The sequence below is a fragment of the Microcebus murinus genome, chromosome 5 (assembly GCF_040939455.1).
Source record: "Microcebus murinus isolate Inina chromosome 5, M.murinus_Inina_mat1.0, whole genome shotgun sequence".
In the NCBI taxonomy this organism is placed as follows: Eukaryota; Metazoa; Chordata; class Mammalia; order Primates; family Cheirogaleidae; genus Microcebus; species Microcebus murinus.
Window position 1 is genome coordinate 104,905,727 of NC_134108.1, and position 25,435 is coordinate 104,931,161.

At 46.5% G+C, this 25,435-nt stretch overlaps 1 protein-coding gene across 3 annotated transcripts in view; it reads left to right on the forward strand.

The window, feature by feature from the left end:
- The window catches only part of KIF6 (kinesin family member 6), a 358,750-nt gene that overhangs the window by 303,599 nt on the left and 29,716 nt on the right, over positions 1 to 25,435 (forward strand). For all 3 annotated transcript variants that reach the window (XM_076003384.1, XM_012778297.3, XM_076003385.1), the window contains one exon: positions 14,219 to 14,269. In XM_076003384.1, coding sequence (XP_075859499.1) covers positions 14,219 to 14,269 — 51 coding nt within the window. The remainder of the gene's footprint in view (positions 1 to 14,218; positions 14,270 to 25,435) is intronic.

The window sequence follows — 25,435 nt, forward strand, 5'->3', positions numbered from 1 at the left end:
ATCTCCAAGGTGTCACTCCAAATATGAAAACTGAGGCAGCAAGAGGGAGAGTAGCTCTCCCACGCATGCAGGGTGTGAGCCAAGGTCTAGACAGTCTGGTTTGGATTAAAATATGGTCAGTAGAAAACCGTGGGCTGCTACAGTCGCTCCCATTTGCCAGGCCAAAAAACAAACTTGACCCCCAAAATACCAGCCAGGCCTATACGAAATCAGGCAGTAGACCAGCTAGAATGTTTAATTTCCTCTGCCTCTCTCTTTGCTAGCTTGGTTGCCAAGGAATTAGCTCTGTTTGTAAGACTATTAACCGTAGGCAGTAGTAATATTTTTCAGACAAGGAAGATGAAGAAGAAAGAAGGGATAGAGCAGATACAGCCAGAGCCCCACCCATACTGCTTCCGTGTAGCACGCATGTGCACACTAGCATGACTTCCTCTGCCAGCACCTCCCGTGCTCCCTGAGAGCATGTTCTGGTATGCAAGAGATGCACATGGAACAGGCTGGTGCTGGGAATTAACGCCCCCACCAGGAGGCCTCAGCCAGTGGCTGTCGTAGGTTGGTGTGCACAGCTGCTGGCTCCCTGTCCCCTGGGGAGTGCCAACTCTGAGGTGTGTTTCCTCCACTGGCCCCCAGAGTCCCCAGGGAATTGAGCTCCAGTTGCCCACAGTGATGACGGGCTTGCTGTTGCCCCCCGCGTTGGCTACTCACTTCCCTCCTCTCTCACCAGTGTTTCCAGGGATCTTTTCCCAAATAAACTATCTGTACTAGGGTCTGCCTCCAGGAGAAACCACACGAAGATGGAGGGTCACCAGGTGGTACCCTCTGAGATAGCTCAGACAGCAAAGGGAAGACAGGGGGCTGGGAGCTGGATTAAGCAGCCGGAGCTGAGAGAACTAAAGTGAGTTGAGAAACTGCAGGAAGGCCTCTGGCCCCTGTGACAACCTCCTAGAGGTCACTGTCCTATTGGATGATGTCACATTATTAGGGATTAGGGGCACCTGTTTGCTAGCCGGACCCTTGGTTCTTTTCTTGCTGTATATGCAAAATCTTAGCCCCCCGCTGTTCACCCATTGTTTTAGCGTAACTGGTGATTTCCTGAGATCCAGTCAAGAACCACCAATTCCACTAAACACTCTCACATTATGTAACAACTCACAGAGGGTCGCTGACCTTAGTTGGCTACATGTGATCAATCTGTGGAAAACAGATTCCTGTGATTTCTGTGGTATAGACAATCATTACATCAAGCACACTGTCTGCAGCAGACAGGACCCCGAGGCCCGGGGCGAAGCACTCACCAGAAACTGCACGTCACACGGACTCGCTGATACCCTTGACGGCGAAGAGAAAAGATTACAAATATTCATCACTAAGAAGAAGGATTCAGATCTGTTTCCAGTGACAGGTCGGAATCAAAATCCTCTTCTACGAAGCTGAGTGGATTCATCCTCTTCTCCCCCACAAACCCCCTCCCCTCTTCTTGCCACTCGCCCACACGACTCCCCCAAAGCAAGAGCTATTTCAAGCTGAGACCTTTTGGAGTAAAAGAACAATCCTCAGATTCCTTTGGTAATTCCCTGGCCACTTCCTTGGCCTCCTAACGCTGACCAAATCTAGATCAGGTGTGTTTGTTTTGGCCCCACGAGGCCTGGCCAGCGTGGCCAGTGTAGAAGCTGTCTGCAAAATATTAGCTTTTGATATTTTTAAGAAGGGCGAAAAAGAACAAATTTAACCAGATTTCATTTCTTCAGCAGTTTGTGAGTTGGGATTGGCATCGGTTAGGAATATAATCATCCGGCCTGTGTCTGAAAGAATGCCATCCTTTTCCAGTTTGCACGGCCCACTAGCCTCTCACCCGCCCTAATAAGCCACCCGTGCTTGTTCCTGGAGGGGTGACAGCATGAAAGGAAACTTCTCCCAATGAGTCCCATATGTCCCAGGTCTCATCAGCCTACAACAGCCGAGCAGGACTGTGCCTCCTTTTTATTCCCAAATTATTACGGCCAAAGTCTCTACTGGGTTTACTGTTGGAAATTAATCCATTCATCTCAAAACAAGTCCCCATACTGTTCCTGAAAGGATCTCTAAGCACTGCCTCTTAAATGCTCTGGAAAACATGCCTGGGCTCCCCCCCCCATTCCCCCACCAGCTTCCTCATCTTCCTCCATGCAGCAGGGGCTGCCATCTGTTGGGCAGGCCGTCCTCTCATGATACCGTTGCTAAAGGCCACTATCAGGCCTGAAGGACCCTTTGTCCCTGGCCACTGCATCTAATTAGGCAAGGCAGACTTTAACAAGACGTTGATGGAGGGTAGGGGCTAACTGAAATGCTCCTTGGAGGGCAGCTAAAATCTGCTCCGGAAGTGGCGCTCTTGGACCCAGTGGCTCGGGGCCTCAGTCTTGGAAGGCCCCGCACGCCCTCAGCAGGCATGCTCCAAGCAGCGACCTGCTTTGGACTCAGGGCCCAGCTGCCTATTTACATAGTCACACTCTCCAGACTCATGGGCCTGACAAGGTAGTTTACAGCAGTTCCAGAACTCTGGGCTATTCAGTCTTGCATGACATAAGCACGTCACTAGTCCAGGTGGAACTGCCCCCAGGGACCAGCAACTTGTCCCATCTTTCCTCAAAAGAACTATTTCTCATAGAGTGTCATTGGATCTTTTGGGTAGATGCCCTACGAGAAATCTGTACCCCCATCATATGCTGCAATAAAAATAAATAAATAAATAAATAAATATAATAAATAAATAAATAAATAAAGATCATTTGAAGGACCTCAAAAAAAAAAGCAGTATTTCTCAATGGCTGTGCCATGGATCCATTGAGACAGGCAGTTCTCTATCATCACAGAACCGGGCCCAGTTCACTGAATACCAGCTGTGTCGCTTGTGGTTGTGATCACTATTCAGTGCCTAGATAAGAGCCTCCATTCACATGCAAGGTGAGGACAAGATTGCAATGACTTCCCACCATGATCTGCCCTGCGTTCCCAAAGTACTAGAGCAGGTCCTTGGGCAAGAACACACACCATGATCTGCCCTGCATTCCAAAGTACTAGAGCAGGTCCTTGGGCAAGAACACACACCACACCATCTGTATTAGTCAGAGTTCTCCAGAAAACAGAACCAATGGCTTGTGCATAGATACAGAGAAACAGATTTATTTTAAGGAACTGGCTCACAAGATTGTAGGGGCTGCCAAGTTCAAATTCTAAGGGCAATCCTACAGGCTGGATACCCAAAGAATAGCTGATGTTGCAGGTCAAGTCCAAAGGCAGACTGGAGGCAGAATTCCGTCTGCTCTGGAGGACTTCAGTCTTTTTTCTCTTAAGGCCTTCGACTGGTTGGAGGGTAATCTGCTTTTCTCAAAGTCTACTGATTTGAATGTTAATCACATCTAAAAAGCAAGATCTAGACTGGTATTTGACCAAACATCAGAGCACCATAGTCTAGACAAGTTGACATATAAAATTAACCATCCAAGCACAAACACTACTTTTTAGACATAGAGCAATCTACATGCAGATTAAAAAAAAAAAAATTCTCTAGCCCTGCAGACACATAATTCTGCTAAAGAAACACCCAGTCTGTGATTCTAAGCCCAGAACACTAAACAGAACATCTAACTCCTACTTTAAAGCACCTACCTGCATTTCATTTTTGGAGCTTCCCTAAGAATAATGGTGGATCTTTACCCTAAATGTACAGATCTGAAATGGTCCATTAACATGATTAGATTATCTCAAACAGAGCTGTTTCAGCCTCAAAGATAATATCAAGACTCTCCTGTAGAAGGCAGAAGCTGCTCCTCGTTCTGGAAATTTTATGTTCCCAAGTTCAAAGAATGTGAAGGCCTGGTCTCCTCCTGGCACCTGTTAGACCACAGGAGCAGCTAAAGACCAATATATCCGCAAGCTGAAAGGAAACCAGCTTCCACTGCAATGAGCATTATGAACAATTGCTGTGCCCTGGGATATACACTGACTTATAGGGTACAGTTATCCATCTGTCCCTAGCCATGAAGGAACAGAATAACCCTGTGATAGGAAAAGCCATAATTAGAGTTTAAGTCTTTATGTGAAAAACAAGATTGAGTTTGCAAGTAAACTTATGAAAGTCCCTACAAATGTTTTTATATTCATCAAACCAAAACACTAAGGTCAACATAGTAAAGAACTAGAATAACGTTTAAATCATCTTAAGTTTGTCACAGTGGGTCCTGTGTATTTAGCTTCCACTTACCATCCCTTGGACACGGAAAAGTTTTCAGGATTTCCCCTGAAGTTTCAACATAAAACTAGTAAATTATTTTTATCTTTGCATATTCTAGCAGTTCCTTCTCCGTGTCTGTTTGTCTTCTTTCTGAGTGTTCGCTGCCTTCCTAACGTTGTCCCTTGGAACTGTTGACTCTCCAGAGACGCGGCACCCAAACCTGTGCCATCAGCCCTTCTGACACATGTCCCTGTTTCCCAGTCCCCTCCTTGCCCATTTCGATGGGTGAAGAAGCGTAGCTCTCAGGCTGTGAGTACTTCAGCTTCCTTCATCTCTCCCAGAGGCTCATTGCACAAACCTCCTTGCTGGTTCTGCTATCTGCTTTGCCTTTTTTTCCCCCTAGTCCTAACTCCTTGGGTTGCCTTATTCTCTACTTATCTCCAAAATGACCATCCTAAATCCACTGTGGTTGAAATCTGTAAGAAACAGAGGCGTGTGTGCTGGAATTTTAGGCCGAACTCAAGTTCAGGGAGGGAAAACTCCGTTCTTTTCTTGAAACATGTCATTCCTTAAAAGCATCGTCTGCAAAGTGGCGGGCAAGTCCATCTCCGCTTCTCCTTCCTCTCTTGTTTTTGAAGATATTTGGCCACTAAGGAAAAAAAGTGCTCCAGTGTTATTTTCCAGAAGAAGAAAACTAAATAACAGGATGAGGATAGAAATCATCCCAAGCTCTGAAAACAGGACCATTACCACCAGCATCTCAAGAAAGCTTATTAAAAAGTCATTTACTTCTAATTACAGAAATCAATCATATTTGACTATCATGGAATAGGAAAGACTCCATTACTAATGAAAGTAATGGTGAAGTTGAGGGTGAATAACTGATCAGAAGGCAGAAGGTTTAGTAAACATAAAATAAATCTTTAAAAAGTTGCAATTGGAGTCAGTGAGTGCCAAAGGGTCACAGCTGTGTTCTGTGAAGCCCTGAGTTGGACAATTGCAAGGACATAGGACTGCCTCCCCACCCCCACTCAGGGAGGGCATAGAGGAACTTCGGTGACATTTACCGGGCCCATGATAACTTGTTAATTTTGGCCTGAAATATGTTTTCCTAAAAGAGAACAGTGGAAAATGCAGATGCCATGCCATATTTGAATGTAATCAAGGCCTTAGAAATAATTGCAATGAGTTTGGTTCCTTCAATCCTCCATGCAGTTTTATTATGTTTGTAATCCGGCTGCCCCCATCACAACTATTACTCTTATTAACACCACCATCATTACTACCCCCATTTATTGTGCACCTACAGCCTGCCAGGCACCGTGCTGGGTGCATTATGCACATTTGGTCTAATTCTTGCAGCAACCTTGTGAGGTTGGTTTAATAAAGAAACTGAGGCTCAGGGGATTAGGTACCCAGAGTCACAGGTAATAAGTGGCAATGCCAATCCACCTGCTCCCAAAGTCCATGCTCTTTCCATCACTCCAGGCCCAGGATTCCCTCTGCGACTTCCCGTGCCGCTTTCCACTGCCCCTCCTGTAGCTGAGCCTTTGCTGCTGTTCGGTCGTCTCCGAAGGCCAGCCACCCCTCTCTCACTTCCCACCTCCCCCATAATTTCCCGCTGTTCCTGTTGGCTCCTTCCGTGGGCTCGGGCCCTTTTGGCTGTCTGGGATGGTTCCTCTGAGTTGCACTAATGCGTCCCAACCCTGTGCCCACAGCCCCATGTAAGTGGCTGCGGAGACAGAGCACAGGAACCCTCAAAGATTACATGGAGGGCCTGGCCCACTGCTCCAGAAAGCTGCAAAGTGTATACGCACCATAGAAAAAATGACTTTCGAACCTGCAATGACTTCTGAAACCATTTCCATTCAGGTTTGGTTTTCATTCACAAACTCACTGACATGTTTCTCCTCATCTTCAGATGGAGGACAGTTCCACATCCCAAACCACCTGCTCTGTGTTAGCCAATTATTTTACAAACTGGAAGTTCGTAAACTGGAAGTCTGACCAGCAGCGAGCCTTAACTGGGGGCATGTTCCTTCCCTCTGATTTCTTTAAGCACTAGCTGATTTAAAGTTAAGTGAGTAGAATCATGTTTTATTGTGGACTGGAAGAGTTTATTATTTATATCAAAAAGCCATGTAAAACTCACTGTTTCCATGTTGTCATCCAAATATTAAAAGCCGTCTATGTTGCAAAACCAAACATCGCTGTGCTTGGGGGTTGATTTCATACCCCTGAAATGAACTTTGCTCTCTACTTCCATAGTTAGTGAGGGGACAAACTCGTAAACAACTCCATTGTGAGTAGGGCGGACGTGGGAACAAACAGAATATACCTTTCTCACCCACACTGGAGCAGAGCAGCCTTGAGTGCCCCCAGGCACCCCTGGGAGTGTCCCCCGTGCTACCTCTGGAGCTGCATGGATGGAAGTCAGAGGCCACGGCTACACGGGCCCTGCCCTCGCCCCAGACGGCATTTCTGGCAACCAGAGCCACATCTTCAAACAGAAAGAATGATTCTGAACTACGGCTACTCCTCCAGGGCAGGCCTTGGAAGCTGGTTATATCCCTTCCTTGCTGAGATAAGAACTTTGAAGCATCTAAAGTAACATCTTTTGAATAGATGCCAACATAATCATGAGCCCTAAGCTCCCCGAGATGGTTAGTATTTAACAATTCATGCTGGTTGCTGAGCCGAAAATTTCCCTTGTGCTTACCTACTTGCATCTCTACATTTGTTTGAGCATTTTACAAATGTGCTTATTTACTTAAGTCTCTGAATATGTTTATGTAATGTTATCACATACTGAAATAGTGATATCAATAAGCTTCTCAGCTTAATTAGGCATACACGATAGCCAAATGTCTAAGCTTCAGACAGAATATGCTAGTCTTGTACTCTTTTGATTACTTGGGTAGCCTGAAATTGGGTCTCCCAGACATGGTATAATTTGGTCATTTTTTATAAATGAGAGCATTCCCCAAAATGTGATCATCGTGTGCTGGCCTGATAGTGAGAAAGGAGCTGTCTTGCAAGCCCAGACTACTGTCTGGTGTTTTCATCCTGTGCTGAAATGCTCATAAATTACTGGTCACATCCTCCTCCACAAGATAAGGCCAAGGTGATGGGGAGCTCTGGAGAAAATTCCCATGGGAGTAAATCAAGGCACGTTCCAATGATGTTCTGCTTGAAAATACTGATATTTTTTAGAATGAGCTGCCTGTCCCTCTCTCTGTGTGACTCAATTATGTTATCAAGTATGATGTTTAGCATACTAAATGGGGGAAGGATCTTGAATTCTGAAGAATCGAACTGTCATTTTGGAATATGAAGGCTTAAAAATATTTGCCCAGCATTTGAGCCATTCCTGGTCTCCCCTCCATGTTCTATCGCTGGACCTTCCTCTTTTGGGAACCCAGGGAAGGGCCTGTCTTCCTGATCCCAAGAAGGACAGAGGCCTCTCAGAGGCCTCCCCACCCCACGCCCAGGCCAATGGCAATCCCTTGGGTTGCTGCTGCCGCCCTGGGCCCCCTCTGACTCGCCATGCTCCACCTTCACCCCTTCTTAACCAGGCGAATAACAGCGCCCTGCCAGACAACCTGGCGCTGAAGTACGCCTCATCTGCCCCACCCCTGCCCCTGAGACCTGGGTTGTTAATATTGTCCATCAGCACACGTGAGAGATGGCATCACGCGTGTGGCAGGGACCCTAGGACAATTGTCAGCATGCTACAGTAACATCACAGTTCCCTCTCAAGAAAGCGTGGTGGGTTTTTAGTTCTTATTTCTTTTGACAAATACATACAAATATACTTTCATATAAACCATAAAGCATATACCCTTGTTAAAATACAATTTCTTTTTTTTTTAAAACTTGCTTGGCCACATCTTTCACCCAATTCATCCTCTACCCCACTTCCACCCTCAGTAGTCTATCATAACAGCCTTGTAGATACCCACTCATGAAACCGCCATGCTCACGTGATCACATATGTAACATATGCACAGGAGGATGCACATGCCACACACACACACGCACGGTTGTATATGCACCCATGTGTGTAAGGCTCTTGCCATTGTTTGTTGGACCAAACACTGGATCATTTACACCCTTCCCGCCGCCCCATTCTTTTCTTCGCTTCCTTTTTCTCCTCCTCTGTCTTCTGTTGAATTGTTAAAATGTTGGTACTCCTTCTCCACAACACACCTCCCCCTCCTTTTTTCTGATCTTCTATTGATTTGGCTGCTATGGTACATATTTTTGTTCTTCTAGAATTAAAAAGTAACTATAACAAGGTCTGTAGTTATTCCAAATATATCCTCCTTACAACCACATCCAGGGTCATAACTTATTTTAACTCCCTATTGAGCATCCCACCATTCTGTCTCCATCTCATTATTATTGCTTGAAATTTTAGTTTTCAGACACTAATACACACACACAGACACACACACACACACACACGGAAGTTGTTTTATGGTCAATAGTTAAGTAGTAAAAATACTTAAATATTTTATTCATATTTTATGCTTATCATTGTTTCTTTTATCCCACATTTCTGTATGTTTATTTTTCTTCTTGCTGATCATAACCACTCTTATACAGTTCTCATTATATGTCAGGCTTTCCTCCAAGCACTTTATACCTGTGAGCCGATTCAATTCTCTCAACAGATGCTATTATTACCCCCATTTTTCAGATGCAGAAACTGAGACACGCTAACATGCAATAACTTGCTCAAGGTTGCACAGCAGTGGCCCAGCTGGTATGCAAACCTGGGAGCCTGGCTCCAGGGTCCCCGTACCTACCCTCCACGCCTGGCTGCCTCTCACTTGAGTTCTTTCAGAGAGGGAGGGTCTGTGGGTGGCTTCTGCTCTGTCTTTATTGTCCCCTCACCTATGAATAATAGTTGGCTAGGAAGACAATTCAAGTTGACAGTTATTGCCCTCCATTGTCTCCTGGCACCTATTGTTGTCCTTGAGGAGTAGACTGTCACCTAAGTCTGTCTTTTGCAAGTTTCCTGGAAGCTGTTAATAGTGATTCTTTTTCTGTAGTTTTACTGTGATATATCTGGGGGTGGATTTATTCTTATTTATCCTGCTCAACACTCAAAGTGTACTTTCAACCTAAGAGTTTATGTTTTTTTTTCCACTCCTGGAAAATCTCAGCTGCTCTCTCTTCAGATATTGCTTCTCTGCCATTTGCATCTATTCCCTCCTTCTACAGTTCTTATTAAATAGACTGCTTGATGAAGTCCCTCAGTTTCATCTCTGAGACTGCCCATTGTCATCTCTTTTGCTTTCTGTGCTGTGTTTCGGATAAGTTTTTCCACACTGTCATCCAAGGAAATTCACTTTTGAAATATGCCTAGCCTAGGGTTTATTCCCTTATTCCCTCTGTTGTATTTTTTTGCTTCAATGACTATTTTTCATTTCAAAATTTCTTTCCAATCTACCAATTCTTATTTCCTTTATACCTATTTGTTGCTTTATTTCCTATTCTTTTTTAAAGAAAACGTATGTCTTCATACTTCTTTGAGCATCCTCAACATACTTTAAGGTCTTTGTCTTGGGCGTATAGACTAGTACAACTGTTACGAAGAGCAGCACTCAGATTAAGCATACAGACCTGCTGAGAGCCAGCAGAGGACTCTTTTCACAGCCTTATAAGCCTTCATGGTCCAGGATGGTCATCACAGCACTATTTGTGTTGGCAGCAGTGGGGAACAACCCAGTTGTTCAACCATCAGGAAATGGAAGTAAAATGTTGGGGTATATGCTAGGGAATGTATGTAGCAGTAAGAAAATGAGAACTAGGAGGGGCATGGGCAATATACATAACCCTAACATTTGTGCCCCCATAATATGCTGAAATAAAAAAAGTGGGGAAAAAAAGGAAATTGGGAACTAGATGCACATACAGCAAAATGGGTATATGTCAAAAACACAGTACTAGTAAATAAGCAAGAAACAGAATGAGATCTGTAGCACAGTATTACTTCCATAGCTTAAAAATTACATAGAAACTAACACAAAGTGTAAGAATACAGGCAATACAAGGATACACGTCAAACCAATTGGAATGGTTTCCTGTTGGAAGAAGAGGAGCATAAGAAGAGGGCACGGTGTGTGAGGCATGGAGAGAAAAATACACACATGGTAGATGAGCGATAAATATTTATTGCTTGATCATGACATAAACATCCGCAGCGAGGCACAGCATCACCGAAATTGCAGGCAGAGCCTGCAGACAGCCGTGCTGGGGGAGTCTTAAGTGAAAACTGCTTGGCTGGCCCGGAACCATCTCAAACGAGCATGTATACAAAATAAAGCCTGAGGAAAATGGTTTTGTCCGTAAGACTGAATATAAATGGGAAAAATCAGTTTTCCTTCTTCATGATGGTAATACTTTTCCTGTGAACGACTTGGCAACAGAGAAACCGAACAGGACACACTGCAGCACCTCCATACCCTGCCCGTGGTCATCGTAAGGTCACTCCTCTCTAGAGCTTTCCCATGGGTTGTTGCAGGCTCAGCCCCCTTCTGCCACCCCTACTCCATCAATTAATGAGTGAGAAAGGGAGGGAAGGTTTTTCTAGCATGTACCACGGTAAATTACTGGAGGAAAACCTGCTAATGACCAGCGCCGTCCTACGAGCAGAGCTTTTCTTCCCTCCCCTGCTCTTCTGGTGTTCAACCCCAATTCGGGCTCCCTGCTTCCCTCCAGACTGTCTCCTGCCTCAGGCCGGGAGTCCTCTGTTTCCGTTTCATCTCTTTTCCATACCCCTGGATGGGGATGTGTCCAGGAACTCAGGCCAAAACCAGCAAATTTATCACCGTGGTAATGACAGCAAGCTGCATGCTGAGTGAATTCTGCAATCCCCCTCAACTCCTGCTCGTGCCAAAGCCTGTGGAGCTGCAAGATCCAGAAGGTCACACAGACTGTTATCTGCACACGAAGAATGGCTCTGTTAGAAAACGCAATTAGGGATCAGCCAGAAGGCTATTTTTGGAAGTTTGTTTGGGGAAATCTCAAAAAAAAAAAATTGCTGTATGGTGAGAGAGGTTAGTCAATCCACCAAAATTGAGCACCACTAGCCACATTGTAAAACTACCTTTGTCAATGTATGAGGTTATAAAGAGCCATCCTTTGTCCCCCGGGGATGCCTCATTGTTCTGAAAGTATTTACCTCTGTGGAGTTTGTGGAACTCTCAGTCCTGGTGGCAAAACCTCCCTCTTTGTTTACGTGAGCAGCTCTTCCCAAGCCAGCGGCTGTGGAGAATCCTTAACCTGTCGTTCCAAACAAAATGCTTCCCTAGAGTTTGGGGAAAGGGAACCTGGGCATTCCAGTGGGACCAGGGGAAGTCGTGACACACAGGTTGAACGCCTACCATGGGCAAGGCGTGGTCAGGGAGGCCCATTGCCGGGGAGGCTGGCTGGCAGGGCGGTCATCCTCCAGGGAGGAATGTCGCCCAGCGTGTGCCCCAGGGGAGCCAGCCACCGCCGGCCTCGTGAGGAAGGCAGAGCCGAGCCATGGGAAAGGCTCGCGGTATAAGGCGTTGTGCCAGACACCCAGGAAACAGGCAGGGCGCCAAGGCATCGGTGGTTCTCCATGCTGTCGGGATGAGAAGGCCTTTGATGACCCACCGCAGGTCAGAGATGTCTCTAAATGGTGTGTTGTGTTTGTCACAGCACTTACCTCCTTTCACATGGAGCGTGCATGTGGTGTGCTTTCTGGAAATTCAGTTCAGCAATGCTCGGTGCAGACTGGAGTCTCAGTCCACCCAGCTTTATGCCCCCAACTTCTCTACTCTGCTGACCTGGACAATAAGGCTCATGTCGCCAAGAGTGGGGAAGAGATCCCACCCGTGGCTGTGGTTGGCCCAGGTGTCAGGTCATTTTCCCGTTGGATCTAGGTTCACCAGCACTCACCACTGGCCAAGCTTCCGCTTCCCCGACTCCCCCTCAACACAATCCCGAAGGCCCCACCTTTTCGCACTTGGAATTAGGGTGCAGTTATTGCCCAGGCCGGAGTCCAGCCATCCTCTCTATGCATAACCCTCTCCAGAGGGGACACAGGGGAGGCAAAGCACAGACGGGCAGGGCCCAGGCCCTCCCCCGGGGTGACCATGTGCCTGGAGACAGTGGCCTTCGAGGGGATCTCGGAAGGACTGGTGGTGGTTAATCCACAGGGGGCAAGTCCACCTGGAGAAATCGTAGCATCCTCAGAACACAAAGGGCTCTAACTGCCAGCAAGAGAGGATCCTTTTCTCCGCTGATCCAGAGGACAGACCAATAACTGAAAGTTATAGGGAAGCAGGCGTCAACCCCACATAATTAATTTCTTCTATGCAACTTAATCAGTAGAACAGCCTGAATATGTACAAGTCAGAGGGGAAATGCCCGTTTCATTCTGTAGAAAGGATTCCTAAATCGGGTGCAAAGTTAAACCGAATGACCTCTGCCATCCCTCCCTATCATAACATTGTGACTAGAAGAACCCTTCTAGAACATTCTGTGACTGACGAGGTCTCCTGTGACTGCTCCGTTGTCTATTCATCTTTTGAATACGTGGTCCAGCCGTAGTCTTGGAGGTGTGGAATGTTCTTTATATGAGGAGAGAAGCCCGTCAGACACAGGAGCAAGGAAGTTCCCAGGCTTTCTCAGAATCCCCCAGTGGCCTGATCACACCCCCAGTGGGACATGGGATGGAGACACCCTGACATTTTAACAAGTGTGCCGAGCCTGGGACGTAAACAAACTCTGGGGCTGCCGTTTCACCCATCCCTCAAGCACGACGCCATGGAATTTTAGAGATGGAGGAAGCCTGGAGGTCATTGCCTCCCAGATCCTACCCAGGGCAGGAACCCTCGCTCTAATGACCCAACAGATGGTCACCCAGCTTCTGCCTGCACTTTCAGGAAGGGACGCTCTGCTTTGCCAGGAGATTTAATCCCCTTGGAGACAACTTAATCCATTTTGAGGCAGTCCGCATTGTGAGCTGTTTCTTCCTCGTACTGAGCCCCAGGTCTGCGTTCGTTTGACTTGATTTCTGCCCTTGGGAGTAAGACAGAAATAAATGTTGTCTCTCATCCACATGACAGCATTCAGATATTCAAAGACAGCCATTATCTCCATACCTCCTCTTCCCCTACGTCTTGTCTTCTCTGTCTAAACATCTCATGTCACCTCAAATATTTCTTATATGGCATGGTTTCAGACCCCTCCCTACCCCAGTCATTATCTTCTGAATATTTTCTATTCTGCTAACGTTCCTTATGAAGAGTAGCTCCCAGAATACCCACTGTGGCCTCATCACTGCCGAGTACACTAGAATTATCACCTCCCTTGATCTACACACTATACCTATATTAATGCAACCTAGAATTATATGAGTTTCATACCAAATGGCAAACTGTTAATGTTATTATCAGCTAAAACCATCATATTTTTTTATCTGGCACAGTTTCATAAAGCTTAAAGAAAGAAGTGGATTTAGAAGTGACCCTAAGAATTTTTTAAAGACCAAATCCTGCCTCCCTTTCATTAAGAAAAGACAGCATACAACCACAACGAATAAGATGTGCAACGTTTGGGGGATGGGCATGCTTGAAGCTCTTACTCGAGGGGGGAGGGGGGCATGGGCAACACAAGTAACCTTAACACTTGTACCCCCATAATATGCTAAAATAAATAAATAAAAGAAAAGACAGAACTATTTAAGAAGCTAGGGCCCCTAGCAAAGGTTATGAGTGACAGGATAAGATCGTGGAACCCTAAGATGACTGACTGCAAAGGTGAAATGTGATAGGCCGGCATCCGGGCCTTGGCAACCTCTTCTCCCAGCACAATCCGGGCACAGAAGGCTCCTCTTGGGAGCTCCGTCTGCTCTCGTCTCCCTCGCTCTGCCTTTGGCACTTTTCGGCCGGCCACATGCTTCTGAGGCGAGGTCTTCCCCCAGCCCACTGGAAACTCACTGGTGGCTCTCCTTTGTGTCTGTGGCAGGTCACCTGAAGGAGGAGATCACCCAGCGGCACATCCAGCAAGTCGCCCTAGGTAGGTGCAGCGCAGAGTCTGCAGGGAGAAGGCGGAGGCCATACGAGCTGGCCTGGTCTCGCAGACACAAGCCCAGCTGAAACGCAGCCCATCCGCCAGCCTCGGGAAGGTTGAGGACGGCCGGGGCTGCTGTCAGCGTGGCTTTCTCTGCACGCCCGTTCCTCCTCTGTGGGACCAGTCCCCCGGCCCGTGTGCTCACGCCCAGCTTTCAGCGCCCGGCGCCCTGCCCTTTCCGCCGCTGCCTCCTCCTCCTGACGTCTCCCACCCCGCGGCCCCACCCAAATTCGCCCCGCTGTGTCCCGGCTGCTCAAGGTCCTCCTCTGAGCTTTCCAGAGCCCCTGCTAACTAACCTCAACAGTGACAGTTAGTGACGAAACGGTGACCCTTTACTGACCCATCTCTGCTCACGACTTTGTGCGCACTGTCCAGTCCTCGCCGCAGTCCGTGTAGAGGTAAGTGTGTTTACCGGATGAAGCAGATCCAGTGGCCTGCCCAAGGTCACGGAGCTGGTGAGTGTGGAAACGGCCTAGAGCCCAGCTCTCCCTGAGTCCAAACTCGGTGCTCTTGGCCCTCATGCTGTTTACTGCCCACGTCAACACATTGATAATGTGAACGCCAAACCAATATGGTCACATTGTAAGAGGCCCTTGGCACCTTTTCCGCATCTGGAAACATCTGGTGGACATCTGCTGATATGTCACCCAAAGAAGTCACCTGGGAGGACAGTGTAGCTCGGGGGCAGACTGGTGGAGCAGGCATCCTGGGCAGACCCCGTGTTCCTCTTCCCTAGCCTGGGACCAGCCGTCCAGGGAGCTTTGCTCAAATAAGAAATGTGTGTGTTCCGTACAAAGGTTCCCCTTGATATGGCCTGGGCCCTGCAGTGACCTGTAACTGGAGACATCCAGCACCCAAGGCCCAAGGTGGGGAAATAGAGGAGAGCCCCTAATGTCATGAGAATGATCCATTTGACCCTAGGAACTTGGATTATTATTAGAAAGGTTGGTTAGTTTCAGCAATCATACTGATCATAGAAAATAAACTTCCAATTGCATCCAAAATGCAGAACAAGGAAACCCAACACATTGACTGGAGCTCTGAGCTCCCCCTGCGGGCCCTGGCACTTAGGGGTCAGGTAAACCTGCCCTCCCATTGCCAGAGACTTGGGCTCACACTGGGAGCTGAGACCCTGTCAAGCGCCTTTTCCAGCAAGGAGCTGGGCTGCCCCAGGGCCCTAACTCCTTGGGCCGGGCTCGGGCAGGCAGAATACCTCTGTTGGGAAGCTGTGCCAGGGGACCTTAGGGGCCTCTGTGTCCATGATCCATGCTCCCCCTGGGCAGGTCCCTGGATGTGGAGTCACCCTAAAGGCTGCTGCCTGGCCCTGAAACATCTGGCCTCTTCTCTAGCCTTCATGATACTGGTTCAGTAGAAACAATGACGTGAAACATACCACTCAGCTCCAGGGGCAATTTTCATCTTGGGCCCGGGAAGCCATTTCCATGGCTTTGAGGGCAAGAGGTGTCCTCCCAGGGCTGGTCCACCCAGCGGGGGCAGACATCCTGGGCCTCCAGAAAACTGCTGCGTGTTTTCCATCACAGGGTTGTGCCTTAATTCCTCTGCTCCTCTCTCCGGGAGCCTTCTTCTGAATTACAGCAGGTGTTGGGTTCAGCAGGGCCCAGCTTTGCCTGAAGTAATCAGCAAACTTCAAACAGAAAGCACTCTGGCTGGAAGTCTAATTAAGAGCATTTGAAATACCTATTTATTTTAAAAGCATACTATCCCAATTAGAGAAGAAGTGTTAACATCTCCCAGCTGCCATTCTGAGATTAACTGTCATGTTGTCATCTAAACTCCTTAGGAGGTTGTCTGAGGGAGATTAGGAACTGCCAGTGTTCCTCTGTCCCAGGTGGCCACATTTCAGATGGGAATTACTCTCGTGGAGAGAAGACTCTCAACACAACAGATTGTTGGTAGGGGCTTAACACTCACCCTTCGGGCTCGCATGTGAGGGCAAGGCTAGGACGGAGGGCTCTGAGAGCAGCTCACTCAGTATATTTGGATTCCCTGATGTCCTGTAATTTGGGCTTCAGATGTAGGAAGAAAGCAGTGACAATGCCACGTGCCCCCTTCCTCACTTGTACTTACTTCCCCGCTTTTTGTTCTGTTCCCTTTATTTATTTCTGTCCATTTTCTCTTGCTCTCTATTTTAAACATGTCCTCTGCTATTGTTTCTTTCTTTTGCCTACATGTTCCTAAGTTTCCATGAAAATGTAGATGTAGTGGGTTTGGGGGTTTATTGGGGGGGAGGTAATGAGGTTTCCTCCTATGTTTTGCATAAGACCGTGTCTCTGTCTGTATAAGTAGCAGTGTGCCCAAGGAAGTTGGTATAAAGGCAATCCCATATCCTAAAGGAACGGAGGTTTAGTGGTGACGTGAGAGGCGCCATTTGGAAGGGACCACTGGCGGGCGGTGGGGAGCCCTTCCCGGTGGTGTTGGGGAGCCGGCGCACCCCACAGCGTGAGAGCCAGCTGTTAACGTCGCAGAAATTTTAGAAGCCATTGCTAAACAAAGCTGTAATTAAAAATTAAGTTATATAAGCTTACAATTTAAATAAATTACATTCAAAAAGAAAAGGTAGCAAACACTCAGAAATTCATCACTTTCTAGTTACTTTGCTGCATTCTACTATTATCTGTGCTCTCGAAGCTGTTTACAGCCCCTGAGCCTGTAGAGTGGACGTGCCGTACAGCGTCCGCTGCTGTGCGTCCACATTTAGTCACAGCACACTGGTCGCTTAACATCAGCCGTGGTGGTCATATTTACCACCCAGAAAATGGGCAAATGTTATTAATCAGGGCTTTTTTTAAAGAGATCAGCTGTTAAACGTTTACTGCCACACCACTGGCACATGGACGGCCCTTTGACGGCCAGTTGTGTGTGTGTGTGTGTGTGTGTGTGTGTGCACACGTGTGTGCGTGTGTGGGCACTCTTACGAGGACTGGCACTCCCTTTTCCTGGCTGAAAATCCGGGTTGTGGTTCTCTCTTCATTTACCACCCACCCAGGGGCCGTCAGGAAACATGAACGCCTACCGAACTCTGCTCCTTTTGCAAATCAGTGGACGGGGAGACTCGGGAAGACGACAGAGAGGCTGGAGAAGCCTTGTGCCCCACGAGCTGCTAGGTGTGACAGAGCTGGGGGCAGGGGCGTCCTTTAAGAGAAGCATCAGCGACCAGTTCTAAGAACGCCATAAACATAACAAAAGTTACGGAGGGACTTCCGAGGAGGGCTGACTCTTGAACGCTGTTTCAGGAAACAATAAAGCGAGGTTATTTTAAATTAGGCACCATTTGGGAATGGTGCTCACGTAACCAGATTCGGCTAGCTGAGTTGAGGGTGCTGTGCGGAGTTCAGGTGTGTGTGTTCCCCGCTCTGTTGTCCCGTCGCCCCCAAATAGTACAGCGTGGCTGATACTGCAGATAAGACTCATCAGCAGATGTTGCTTGAGAACGTCACCATGTGCCAAGAATGACTCTTAAGTTTTCTGCATGTTTTTGCTTCTTTCATGCTCACAAACTCCCCATGAGGTAGATACTGCGCCATCCTCCCTTCACAGTTAAGGCCCGGAGGGCTGAGTGAGCCTGCCCGACTTGCTCAGCTGAGCATGCAAAGCCAGAGCCGCAGTCCAGCAGCCACACGGCTGCCCTGAGCACTTTGCCAGACACCGTGGCGTCCACACAGGGGCATAGATCCAGTGCCTGCCAATCCAATCAGGATGAGGGACGCACACATTAAAAAGATAATTCCTTTTTAAAATTTCAGACTCAGATAGATATAGCCTTCCATTCACTATCCTCTTCCCACTGCAGCCACAAAACCAATTCAACCTTGACCTCCTCCATGAAGCCTTCCCGGACCCTTCGCCCCAGGTCTGCTTTTCCTCTCCAGCCTCCTGCATCTCTGTTAGCGCACCAACCTCGTTCTGTGACCATGTCCATAGCTACTCTCCTTGCTAAACCCTGAGCTCCTAGAAAGCTGGCGCCGTGGGATCCATCCTTGTATCCCGAGCAATAAATAGGCCAAATCAATGGCCAAATGAATGCTTCCCCCGTGACTTCCAGACTCACACGTCTCGCAAAAGTACGGTGAGACATTTGAACATAAAATAAAATAAGTCCATTTAAAAGAAGCAGAAGGCGTAAGTGCTTTTGGATCCCACAGCTGAGCAAATTACAACACACAGGCAATAAATTTGGTTCTCTCTTGTCCAGCTGCTAAGCAAAAAGAGAAATACCCAGAGTTGCATAGTTTTCATTGTCTGACAGTAGGAAGCATGCTAACTAATTTATCTGTAGAAATAGAATTTCTTCCTGGAACTAAAACAAGCCAGAAATTATCATGTGGATCCTTGTATAAAGGACGCTGAGTGACACCGTGAACGATGTCTTCAACTGCAGTTTCACAAAAGATACTGAAATGTTGTTCAACCAGATGATTCTCGTATCGACCCTCTATAAAAGCTAGAGCCCTGGCATTAAAGCATAACTCACTGAAAGCGTTTATGTGAGCGGCCAAGATAATGGAATCCAGGCACTCTGCTTTCTGAGGGTTGGACAGAGCAGGAATCACGCTGGGAGAATCCGTCCCCGGGAACACGGGCTGTGGCCTTTCCCTCAAATATCTCTTCTGAGCAATATTTGATCAGGACTGGATCTGGTTCGGTTCACAATCAAAACTCTAACAAGTGCCCATGGTTAAAATTGATAAGATCCATTACACTAACAACCAGCATGTGAAATGTGTCAGGCGAGAGGGACAGGCCATCAGAGCTTCAGGAACTTTCCGGAAGGAGTGGCTCCTATGGCCCCTGGAGGTTGTCACCAAGACCACAGTCCTGGGCTGAGTCTTGAAGAGTGGGCAGGATTCAGAACCACAGAGAAGAGTGGGGAATAGTTTCGGTTAGTTGGAGTACGTGTGTGTGTGTGTGTGATATGTGTATGTGTGGTGTATGTGTGTGTGTGGTGTGTATATGTAGCATGTGGAATGTGTGGTATGGGTATGTTGTGTTTGTGTATGTGATGTGTGTTGGGGTTGTGTGTATATGCGGTCATGCTGTGTGTATGGTGTGTGTGTGTGTGTGTATGTGTGTGTGTGTATATGTGTGTGGGGGGTGTGTGTGTGTATGTGTGGTGTGTGTGTGTGTGTATGTGTGTGTGTGTGTGTGTGTGTGGTAGGGGAGAATTACCCTCCTGGGGGAGTTGATTTGAAATAGTTGAAGGAAAGACTAAGATGGTAGGTTGGGCCAACTCATTGAGAGCCTCAAATCCCAGCTTTTATCTTGCAAGCAGTTGAGCCACTGAACATACTTGAGCAAGGAAGTCTTGGTCAAAGGGGCCTTTTAGGAAGTGGAAAGCCCCTGCACTAAGTCGAGCTCCTCAGCATTGGCAGACGGGCTGATGAGTAAATTACCTGTGCCACCCCGCCCCACGCCTTCCCTTTGCACCTGCACCGCCTTCTTCTGTTAGGTGTGCACACTCCCAGCCCAAGCCCGGGAGGACCCTTGAGTGCTCCCGGCGGACTCTAAGTAAACCTGCTGTGGACACTGTCCAGCCAGATCTGAGACTGCCCTGGGAAGTCCCACACGGATCAATCACGTGCCACATGGACCTGGCCTGGCCACTTGCGGGTAAGTGGTCAGTCCGTTACTTTGTTCTGTGGTGGGGGTCACCGCCCCCAAGAGGCTCCCAGATGTGCCCACGCAAGCAGTGCGTGTCGGGAAGCAGCACACCTTTCCCTGCATTTATCCCCTGACCCAAGCTCCATGCAAACATTACTTCCTGGAACATTCCATTTCCTCTACTTGCAGGCATGTCTCACGTACTGTTACAGAAGACAGCAATACTAATAGTGGTTAATAAATAAAAAGAAAATATTCACAAACATAAGACTGGAACGTTCCAAACAGCATCTGAGATTCCCGCTGCCTTGCTCCTACCCACCTCACTACCCAGGAACAAAGATGTCCTTGAGTAAAAGCACACCCCAAGAACAGGCCATTCGGCTGCTGGGCCCCTTGGATTGGCCCTGGCTGGTGCGAGCTGCCTGGCCCTGGAAAGCAGACAGAGGAGCACCCAGTCCCTCGTCCCCTGCAGGGGCCTGAAGCGGCTGGAGAGAGGCTCCGGAGCTGGCGGCTCCCTGTGTTCCTGCGTCGTTCTAGTTTAGTCCTCGGAGAGGGCTCTGTTCCCCCAAACAGCATTCCTGCAGTGACCTCTCGTGGCAGCCCTGCTGTTCTTCAAAGACAGGCCTGGGCTGTCAATGCCGCTTTCTCCCATTCGGTGTAAAATTGATTAAGACTGAGTCTTGAAATGCTTTTTGGAATTCAGCACCTGAGGACAACAAATTGAGAGAAAGCAAAAGGCCAGACTGTCAACCATTTACTCCCCAGACTTCACCGAGCATTGCACGACGTGGAGAGGAAACTGATCGGCCAGAGCCAAAGGGGACCTCCCAGCATCATCTAGGCTGGTGGTTAGCAAAACGGGCCCTGTGGGACCGAGGTGGTCTGCACCGCCCCTTCAGGGTCACAAGGCAAGGGTGAGGGGAGCCAGCCCGCAGATGGTGGGGCCCCAGGATTTTCACCCCCCCAATTCAACTGAAACAACTTTGCATTTTTGCTATTAATTTTCTGTTTGAGAGAGTTCTGCAACCTTTAACACATCTCCCTCCCTACAGACCTTGTGGATCTGCTGAAAACATTTCCGAAGGGAGACAGGCCAAACTTCCTTTCCCTAGAGCTATCCCAGCCCGCTCTGGGCTCACACAGAACTCTGCATATACCTTCATGTGGGAGTTATCACACTGGACAGTAATAGTTGAGTCTCTTCTCCGTCTCCCCCACTGGACACCTTTCTTTCCCCAACACCAAGCATGGTGATTGGCACACAGTAGGTCCTCCATAAGTGTTTATTGAATAAATCAGTGAGATCTAAGGAATCACACTTTTGCTTGGTAACTAAGGGGCTCTGTGCCCGAGTCCCAATACCTGTAAATGAGGTTGTTGGACCAGATGGTATCCCAGCGCCCAGCACAGTGCCTGAGACGTAGCCGGTGTGCACTGACTGCTTCTGGATGAGCAAATGAATCCCCAACATTCTTCAGCCCTCAAGTGCCACAGTGTGGCCTCTCTGGGAATGCACACTTCCTTAAGAGATCCAGGAATCACTTGCAACCTTGGTGTGGAGACGTGTCAGGGCTTGGATAGGTTAGGGATGGTTTTGCCCTCTCAGAAACGAATGATAGAAATGCTGACTCCTTGGAATGAGGCAGAACGTAAAGAGGGAAGCAGCTGCTCCAAAGGCTGAGATGCCCTCTCAGTTAGTTCCGAAAGAATTCAGGTAGTTCCGTAGAATCAGTGGATAATGTCTTACCACTTAAGTCGATTCTAATCCATAGTTGCTTGTGGGTGTGGGGCCAGCTTTAGTGACACGAAGTCCTTGGCCAAATTTCCGGGTTCAAGATGGAGGCTGGGAGTGAGGAGTCCCCACCACATCTCCCTGCCCAGTTCCCAACTGCCAAGGGGTCAGACCCTTTGAGTAGTCTCAGACCCCCTGACCAGACATTCTGGAGGAGGAGACTGTGTCTGCCCTGCTGCCAGTCTTGAACTGCAACTGTGGTTAAATACAAAGCACTCACCCTGTGCATTAGGGTTCTCTAGATAAGCAGACCAGTAGGATACATTTGATATCGGGAAAGAGACTTACTATGAGGCATTGGCTCACTTGATGATGAAGACTGAGAAGTCCTGTGATCTGCCATAGGCAAGCTGGAGGCCCAGGAAGCTGGCGGTGTAGTTCCAGTCCACGCCTGATGGCCTGAGAAACAGGAGAGCCCAAAATGCAAGTCCCAGTCTGAGCCCAAATGCCTGAGAACCAGGGGTACCAACATCCAAGGGCAGGAGAAGGTAGATGTCCCAGCTCGAGCAGAGAGAGCAAATTTTCCCTTCCTCCACCTTTTTAGTTTTTCTGTTTATTTTTAAACTCATTTTTAATTAAAAAAATCATTATTGTATATACATATGGGGTATAACATGACATTTTGACATATGTATACAATGGAGAATGTTTAAACAGAGCTAATTAATATATTCCTCACCTCACTTACTCATCATTTTTGTGGTGGACTTTTGAAATTTACTCTTAGCAATTTTGAAATACACGATACATTATTTTTAACTGTGGTCACCCTGCTGTGCAATAGATCTCAAAAACTTATTCCTCCTGCCTAATTTGTTAATCAGTCTCCTCCCATCCTCCCCTCAACTCTTCCCAGCCTCTGGTAACCAGCATTCTACTCTCTACTTCTACGAGTTCAATGTTTTTAGATTCCACATGTAAGTGAGATCCTGCACTATTTGTCTTCCTGTGCCTGACTTATTTCACTTGCTCTTCAGGTTCATCTATATTGTCACAAATGACAGAATTTCCTTCTTTTGGAAGGCTGAATAGTATTCCCTTGTGTGTATATGCCACATTTTCTTTATCTGTTCATCCCCTGGTGGACATTTAGGTTGATTCTATGTCTTGGCTATTGTGAATAGTGCTGCAATGAACCTGGGGATATGGATATCTCTTCAACATATTGATTTCAGTTTCTTTGGATATATACTCAGAAGTGAGGTTGCTGGATCATAAGGTAATTCAAATTTTACATTTTTGAGGAACCTCCATCCTGTTTTTTATAGTGGCTGTACTACTTTACATTTCCAATGAGAGTGTACAAGGGCTCCCTCCCTTTTCTCCACATTCTCACTGACACTTATCTTTCATCTTTTTGATAATGGCCATATTAATAAGTATGAGGTGATATCTAATTGTGGTTCCAATTTGCATTTCCCTAATTATTAGTGATGTTGAGTATTTTTTCATGAACCTGTTGGCCATTTGGGTGTCTTCATTTGAGAAATGTCTGTTCAGGTCCTTTGCCCATTTTTTTAACTGGGTTATTTGTTTTCTTGCTGTTGAGTTGTTTGAGTTCCTTACATATTTTGGATATAAATTCCTTATCAGATGTATGGGTTGAAAATATTTTCTTCCACTCTCAGTTGTCTCATCACCCTGTTAATTCTTTTCTTTGCTGTTCAAAAGCTTTTTAATTTTATGCAACGCCATTTGTCTATTTTTGTTTTTGTTGCCTGTGCTTTCAGGGTCATATCGAAAAAAATCATTGCCTAAACCAATGTCACAGAGCTTTTCTCCCATGTTTCTTCTGGTAGTTTTACAGTGTCAGGCCTTATATTATCTTTAATCTATTTTAAGTTAAATTTTGTATATGGTGTGAGATAGGGATCCAACTTTAATCTTCAGCATATGGCTGTCCAGTTTTTTTCAACACTTTTTATTGAAGAGACTGTTCTTTTCCCATTGTGTGATCTCGGCACCTTTGTCACAAATCAGTTGGCTGTAAATGCATGGGTTTCTTCTGTTCCATTGGTGGACGTATCTGTTTTTGCTAGTACCCATGTGTGGTGACAAACACACGTCATAGGAAGTGTGATGCTTCCAGCTTTGTTCTTTTTGCTCAAGATTACTTAGGGTATTTAGGGTCTTTTGTGGTTCCATATGAATTTTAGGATCATTTTTCTATTTCTGTAAAAAATAGCATTAGAATTTTTATGGAAATTGCACTGAAATCTATAGATTGCTTAGGGTAGAATGGACATTTTAACGATATTAATTGTTCCACTCCATGAGCACAGGGTATCTTTCCTCCATCTGACCTCGCTTTCCCTTATCCATGATAAAAGTCACCACTTGTGCTTGGCATATCTCAGCCCAAGAAAGATTTTGGTGTTTCCTAGGAACCATTCTGTTGCATGTGTAACGGAGCTGGGTAAGTCTTTCCTGTCTCCCCAGAGAAGCTGATGATGAGTGTGGGAAAGACCTACCAACAGGAGACCAGGGATGGCTCTGCAGAAATACAAATGATGGATGCTGTGTGTTCTAAAAAACCAACAAGTGATATCTTGAAAATACTGATGTATGTTCAGGAAACTATGAGGGAGCTATTGTAAAAATGCAGGAGCCCACCCAGGAGATACAATGGAGGAGTATCAGCTTCAGGCCAAAGCTGTGGGCAGGTGACACCTAGAAGCACAGCAGAGCAGGTTCTATTTAAAAAAGCGTGGGAGGAGTAAAAGGAAGAGATGCAGGGAGGAGTAAATTGTATTGTTAAAGTCTATGAACAGCTATTTGGAGATGATTCTGGCAATATCTGGTAGAGCTGAAGATATGTAAACCCCGTGTCCCAGAAATTCTGTGCCTAGGAACATAAACTCAAGAAGATATCACATTTGTGCCCAAGGAGATGCTTATCACAATAGTCAAATAAACAAACAATCAAAAACAAAAACAGGAGACAACTCAAAGTTCCTCCAATAAGAAGGTAGATAAATGCGCTATAGCTATGGTATCTTGAACAATGGAACACCATAGAGAATTTAAAATGAGTAAAGTAGATATACATGAAGCAATATGAATAAATCTCAAAAACACAATGGTGATTGAAAGAAAGAAATTTGCTGAAAGATATATATGGAATGTTACCATTTATGTAAATTCCAAAAATTTCAATGTGATTTACTAAGGGACAGTGGGAGCTTTTCACCTTTTGTTGTGAAAGATAACATGAATACAGAAAGACACTTAAGACATATATAAACATGTTTAAGGGGCATTAAACATAATAGAGTGAAAATATAAAAACACAAAGAGAAGGGTACACACCATCAGGATAGCATTATCTTTGGAGAGGGAGGATAGTGGATTGTGGAGGAGGCTTCCACTAATTCTGTAATATTCTATTTTTTAAAAAAAATTGAAACAACTGTAGCAAACTACTTAGATTTTTCAATATGTAGAGGTGGGACATGGGTATCATTAATATCATTTCTCTGAACTTTTTGTGTTTGAAAGGGCTTATAATAATTCCCAGAACTCTATGAAGGATTAGATTCCAAGGGTTCATAGATCAAACAAAAATTACTGTTTCAGTGGAATCATTGTGATAGTAGAAGTGGCAGTAAAAAGTGAATCCCAATTCAATCCTGATTAATCTTAATTCTCCTCACTCCTGTATAAACAGGAGTAGGATCATTTTACTTAAAGGCAAAAGA